Source organism: Halyomorpha halys, unplaced genomic scaffold, assembly GCF_000696795.3.
Source record: "Halyomorpha halys isolate HHAL.00 unplaced genomic scaffold, Hhal_1.1 Scaffold347.1, whole genome shotgun sequence".
Classification (NCBI taxonomy): domain Eukaryota; kingdom Metazoa; phylum Arthropoda; class Insecta; order Hemiptera; family Pentatomidae; genus Halyomorpha; species Halyomorpha halys.
The window spans coordinates 283494-290185 of record NW_027106249.1 but is presented as its reverse complement, the minus strand read 5'-3'; the positions used below and the strand labels follow the sequence as shown (position 1 = coordinate 290185).

The following is a 6692-nucleotide window of genomic DNA, read 5'->3' as shown; positions in this document are numbered from 1 at the left end:
TATATATTTTTAGCTGCCCACTGTCTTTATAGTGATAACTACTTTCAAATAGAAAATGCTACTTTTACTGTAGCAGCCGGAAAATATTATGTCCCATGGGAGCACAGAGATCCTGGTGAACAAAGATTAAAGGTATTTTACTTGTATTTAATTATGATTAAATTTGTGATTTGTTTCTGGTTTATAGCTACTATTTATTGTTGTTTCCTATTGAATTTAAGTTAAGAATGGGTAGTTAGAATGTGGCAATCAAAACATTGATGTCATGCCTTACCATTTATTGAAATAATTTTCCGAAAGATCTCTTTTACAGATGATAATGAATCAACTTGTGATATATACTCTGTAATAGTTATGTACTAGAGCCCACTCCTCAATGGTAATGCACTGTGAAAATAGCTCCAAGGACCAGGGTTTAGAGCCCACTCCTCAATGGTAATGCACTGCAATAATAGCTCCAAGGACCAGGGTTTAGAGCCCACTCCTCAATGGTAATGCACTGTGATAATAGCTCCAAGGACCAGGGTTTTAATCCAGCTGTGGCAGATAATTATTTTCTGTTTTACTGTAGCCGTGAGCCATCCATCGAGCCTCATGGTAAAAATAAAATTGATAAGTAAAAATCTGACTGTTCAAATCACCTTCTTGCCAAACCATTGGTCTAGTATTAGTACTTCCTTTACAAAGTACTGTATTCCTGACCCTTCATGGGTTTTGGTGGTAGAGTTATTTTTTTTAAATTAATAGTTATATATATGAATATGCTAGACATCGCACACTCAGAGCTGTTCTTCTCCAATTGCTACCATGGCAAAGAACATCCAATCGCATATGCTAGACATTGCACACTAAAGCTGTTCTCAAATCGTTACCCTGGCAAAGAACATCCAATCGAATATGCGAGACATTGCACACTCGAAGCTGTTCTCCAATTGTTACCATGGCAAAGAAAATCCAATCAAATATCATTAGTCACTCACAATGCTGCCGATAAAAATTATAATGTTATTGAGCATGAAGCTCTGGTAGTCATTAGTTTGTAGGCATGAAGGATGAATGCAAGTCCGGACTGCATTGTCGCTCCTGGGCCTTGCAGGAAAGTAACTTTGCTCTATGTCATGGTAGTATATCTGTAGGCAGGAAGAGGTATGTTAATCTGGAATGGGTGCCAGCCGCCAAGCCTTACGATAGGAGAAAAGGTTCAGCAAGGAGGAGAAATCCAGAGAAGGCAGAGCAACAGAAGACAATAAACATCTCCTAAAATATAGTACTAGAATGTACTGATCAACTAGGCATATTGCTTTACTCTGTCTCCTTAGGAGGGTGATTTTGTGAAGTGGGAATTCCCACTGAGGCCTTCCAATTTGTCCTAAGGCTGTTAAACGCCATCAAGAGATGTCACATTAGTTAGCTTTCAGTGAATCAGCAGATTCTATTGTAATCTTTATTTATTCAAATGATACATTTATGAATATTACAATATCTTATATACTTGTTACATATATGAAATAAAATATGTACAAGGAATAATAATATTTGACTGATAACAGTAGTAGTTCCCATGTTAGCTGGTAGGTTGCCTTATGCCATGCCATAGTTGTTTTGGCAGTTGTACTTACAGTCTAGACCAACAGGGAGCAGTGTTGCTACAGATAAAAGCTCATACATAAAATCAGAAGTAAATGAAAATAATGAAGGGATAGGAAAATTCAGAACTAAGCAAATATAACTTAGAGGCAGGAAGATTAAATGAAGAAGCAGAACAAACTGTAGCCACTTAATCAAGAATTTATTAAGAACTTAGTGGCTAATGACAATAAACAATAAATAGTGATTATGATCTTGAACAGATAAAGATGGAATACAAAAGCAAGCAAGTGGCTATTAAATCATAATTAGAAGAACATTTCAAGTTTGTAAAAGAAAAATTCAAGAAATTAGAAATGTTATTGAGAAATTAAAATCCAGACAATTTATGAAGATAAATAAAAATATATATGGTCAAAAATATGATTTTAGTAAATTGCAACATGATATTTACTTATGAAATGAATCAAAGTGCATATTACTATACAGTAATTAATTTTAAAAGCAAAGTACCTATATATTGTGAATAATTATTTAATTGTGATACACTATATAATTATTCCCTCCTAACTATACAACTTGGAATGATGATAAAACTTTACTTATCATTTCCCTAGTTTCATTTATATGTCTAAAATATTTATGTTTAGTTCATGGTAACAATTAAATTTTTAATATTCCTACCTTCTCTATGGATATAAAAACATCTCTACAATATGTATTGAAGAGGGGGTAGAACTTTGGTATGTTTCTATATACACAATAAAAAGGCAATCTTTCCCCGCCAGACCCACCTCACTAATACCCCTGGGGAGTGACGGTCCTTTATCACTTTTGAAATATTAGCTTAAAACAGGAGAGGAGACCTTAAGATAGTTAAATCGAGTAGTATTTAAAAAGCACCTAAAATTGAAAAACGGTTTGAAACCCTCCTCTCCTGCCCTCCATGGTAGCCTTACTTATCTGACTTTTTAAACAAACAATTATAGGGAGTAGGTTGGTCGATGTACGACATGTCACATTCTCACAAGAGGAAATCATAACACAAAAAAAAGGTAATCCTTCCCTGCCGGAACCGTACCGCTAATACCCCGGGGGAGCGACGGTCCTTTATCACTTTTGAAATATTAGCTTAAAAAGGGAGAGGAGACTTTAAGATAGCAAGTCTAAATCGAGCAATATTTAAAAAACGCCTGAAATTGAAAAACGGTGTGAATTTATTGTAATAATAAATACAATATTAATAACTGTTTATTAAAAAAAAACTATTTAAGTGATATTTGATCCTTCATTTATGTATTAAATTTAATTATTATTATTATTATTTTTATTTTATCATTGCAACTTGCTTATAATCTATAAGTTTTACATTAACCATCTTATTTTAAATTATCAATGTTTTGAATTTTTTAGGTGGTTAATATAAAACTTCCTACAACATTTTTAGGATACAGAAATAGATATGCTGATGATATTGCTCTACTTGAATTAAACACTACAATAAATTTTAATAGTGCAATTATGCCAGTTTGTATAGATTGGAGGTCCGGATATCTGCTCGAACAAATACCTACTGTTGGAACTGTAAGTTTTTAATTGTTTTAAATATGCTGATGCAATAAATTCTCATTTATCCATATCCACCCTTAGTACTCAGATCATTTATAGTCTCAAAAACTAAGTACCATCAAAATGGGTTTCTTTGTATGTTATTACGTACAATTTTTACCTTGTAAGAAACTCATTTTGACAGTACGTTTTACTGGCTAGCTGATATAATTAAAAAAATTCACTATCTCTCAAATAAATTAAGAAAGAAAAGTTGGTTATTTTTCATTTAGAAAAATATGAGTATTCAATTGGAACCATAAAAAAAGTTTTTAAAAATTCTTTTCATAAACCAATTATTACAATAAATACTGAATTTAGTGTCATTTTAATAAGTCTCAAAAGTTGAAATATTATCTGTATTTTTAAGAATGACAATAAAATGGTACCACATGGACTATAGAAGTTTTAAGAGCTTGGTTTCTAGAAGCAAGGACCCAGTTGGCCTCATGGACTGTATAGATTCTATTGAAATGCTACATTCAATTGAATGCTCATACTCTAATGTTTTAATTTGGCATTAGGGGTGTTGCTGCAACAACAGTGGATGGAATATAATCTAAAGTTTTTTAACAATTTTGACCGGATTTCCTAATAGTACAAGAGCCCAAGAAGAGAAAAAAGGCAGTTATCTCACCCCAATTTTTTATTACTTTAATGAAAACTATGTATTATTACTAGTCAAAATTGATGAGTCTGCCAAGTATAGGTAGGGGGAATAAAAAATGGTGGCTGTTTCAAAGCAATAAAAAAAATAATTTTTCATTCGGAGCTCTATATCTTAAAAAGTAGGAACAACACAAGAAAACCTAAGAGAACGTAATTTAAAGAATAGTAAATCTGCTAAAATATGAGCCCTAATAGAGTTATTTACATTAAATATTTTTCGAGATATAGCTTTTTAAAAAACAACGTTTTAGAAAAATGTTGTATGGGACGTAGTGAAAGATCAGTAGTTAGTAAATTTGTTTTGAAAAATTGATATCTCAATAACCATTTGATGTACAGATGTTTATTAGGACTCAAATTAAAGCTAGTTTAATCAGCTATAAAGTAGTTTATGATGTTTATCTTCGTAGGAGTAATAGTTTACATGAAATTTGCTAAAATAAATTGATTTATAGTTGTTCGGACAAATTTTCATTTGTCAAATTTATATTCATATGTGGATATCATAAAAACTACCATCCATACGAAGATAAGTGTCATAAACTACTTTAAAGAAACTTAAATTTCTTTTATTTTGAGTTTTGGCAGACATGTGTGCATCTTATCGATCTAGAAATTAACAACTAGAAATTAACATTTTGTGAGTTTATTTTGTCAAATATCATAAAAACTACTACTCCCACAAAGATAAACATAATTAACTATTGTGTAGTAAATTTAACTAGCTTTAATTTGAGCGCTGGCAGACATCTGTACGTCCTATTTTTTCTGAAATGAAGTTTTTCACAAATCAAACTTATTGTCCGTACAACTATAAATCAATTTATTTCAGCAAATATTATGAAAACTACTATTCCTATGAAGGTAAAGATCATAAACTTCTTTATAGTCCATTAAACTAGCTTTAATTTGAGTGCTAATAGACATCTGTACATCACATAGTTTCTGAAATATAGATTTCTCAAAATAAATTAATTAACTACTAATCTTTCAGTAGATTTTTAAGAAATTTTTCTTTTTAAAAAGCTATATCTCGAGAACTATTGGACGCAAATAGCTCTTTTAGAGCTAATATTTCAGAAAATTTACTCTTCTTTAAATAATGCTCTCTTAGATTTTCTAGTGTTGTTGGTAGTTTTTAAGATATAAAGCTCCGAATAAAAAATTAATGTTTTTTTGAGGTTTTGAAACAGCCGCCATTTTTTCTTCCACCTACCTATACTTGGCAGACTCATCCATTTTGCCTAGTAATTATACCTAGTTTTCATTAAAGTAATAAAAAATTGGGGTGAGATAACTGCCTTTTTTTCTTCCTGGCTCTTGTACTTTAATTTATTGGAGGTTTGGCGATTATCCTCTGAAATTAGCCCTTTTCATAAACTTTCTAGAAAACTGACTTCGGTAAATAAGCAAACATCAATCAGAGCTTCAATAGGTTCTCAAATTTCAAGTTACCCAAAGTTTTGGGTTTTCAAATTATTGGGGGAGTGACAACCCTCTCCTTCCTTCTTCCACAACAACATCCTTATTGACCAAGCAGTGAGAAATCTAAAATAACATCTTCCTGTGTCCAGCCATAATTCTCACTTTAAAGATATTTTAAAATTTACAAAAATTTGGACCCTGATAAAAACAATAATTTTAAACATTTACATGCTATATCCAAGAGAAAAAAATATGGATTTCCTTAAACAATTAGAGATTACAAAAGGAGCAATAAAAAATTATACATTATGCTTAGGCTTATGAATGTTCAAATATAATGTATTTTTCCATAGTATTCGAGGAATGACCACTTACTAAAATTGTCACAACCAATGAAACTTTATGCAATCGGAGTGGGGAGAGCCCATTTGGCAAACAGTTGTAATTTTCAGTCCTTTATTGACAAGAAAGGGAGAAGGGCAGTTAAAAGTTAAATAAACGATTTAGGAAAACGGTTACTGTATGAATTTGTTTGTTAGTTTATGTCTGGGAAATGCATTCGGAGGGGCCTCAAATACCTGGAGACAATGACTATATTTCAAGGAATGGTCATGGGTATCCTGAGGTATGCATCCACTGCCTGGAACCATAATCTCTCGCACTGACAGAAGAGCAGCTTGGCGACAATCCAACAGACAGCTTTCCTTCAAGTCTCCAAGGCATGCCAGAGTGTTTGCATGAGGCTGTCTAAGTCATAGCAGGGGGGGTATACCTTTCAACCTCCTCCTGTAAGAAGACATGATAAAAGATAAGTTCAAAAGGGAGGGCTCAGCAGGTCTGCCAGTAAATTTTCAGGTGAGTATTGACAAGAACCCATAGAAATTTGTATACAGATGGAAAACTTGTAGATCCAACCCATTTCCATCTTAGTCAAAGAAGACCAGATCTAGGAAGACCACCGGACGGAAGAGGTGCAGAAGACTGAACCTTGCAGCTGAAAATTAATTTCAATATATTCTGGTTTATTATATCATAAAAATTGTAAATTGTTTTATTTGCGGTAGTTCAATGCTATGCATACATGTGCAACATCGAACTGCTGTTGCTGCTCACCTATATTGACGAAAAGACAGGGGAAGGTGGAAATGAATAAATAATATTAGTTTATATCATTTGGTATAGCACTTTCTATGTGGTTTTTTTTCTGTCTTCTAAAATTTGTTAATATTGATTATTTATATTTATTTCTTTTATGTAGATTTAGCTTGAAGAAGGTTGTGACCAACACTAGTTGTTAGGAGAATTAATAAACATACAGCAAGACAATCTTTTTCATTCCTATGATTATTGACACTTTTTTTAATGAGAACCCCACCCCCTCAAATCAATCTATAGTTTTATAT

The 6692-nt window shown here is 32.2% G+C and overlaps 1 protein-coding gene across 1 annotated transcript in view; it reads left to right on the top strand.

The window, feature by feature from the left end:
* The first annotated feature begins 8 nt into the window (after positions 1-8).
* Positions 9-6692, top strand: part of LOC106681553 (mannan-binding lectin serine protease 2) — a 20054-nt gene continuing 13370 nt past the window's right edge. The window contains exons 1-2 of the mRNA XM_014421909.2: positions 9-132; positions 3001-3171. Coding sequence (XP_014277395.1) covers positions 3109-3171 — 63 coding nt within the window. The 5' untranslated portion in view covers positions 9-132; positions 3001-3108. The remainder of the gene's footprint in view (positions 133-3000; positions 3172-6692) is intronic.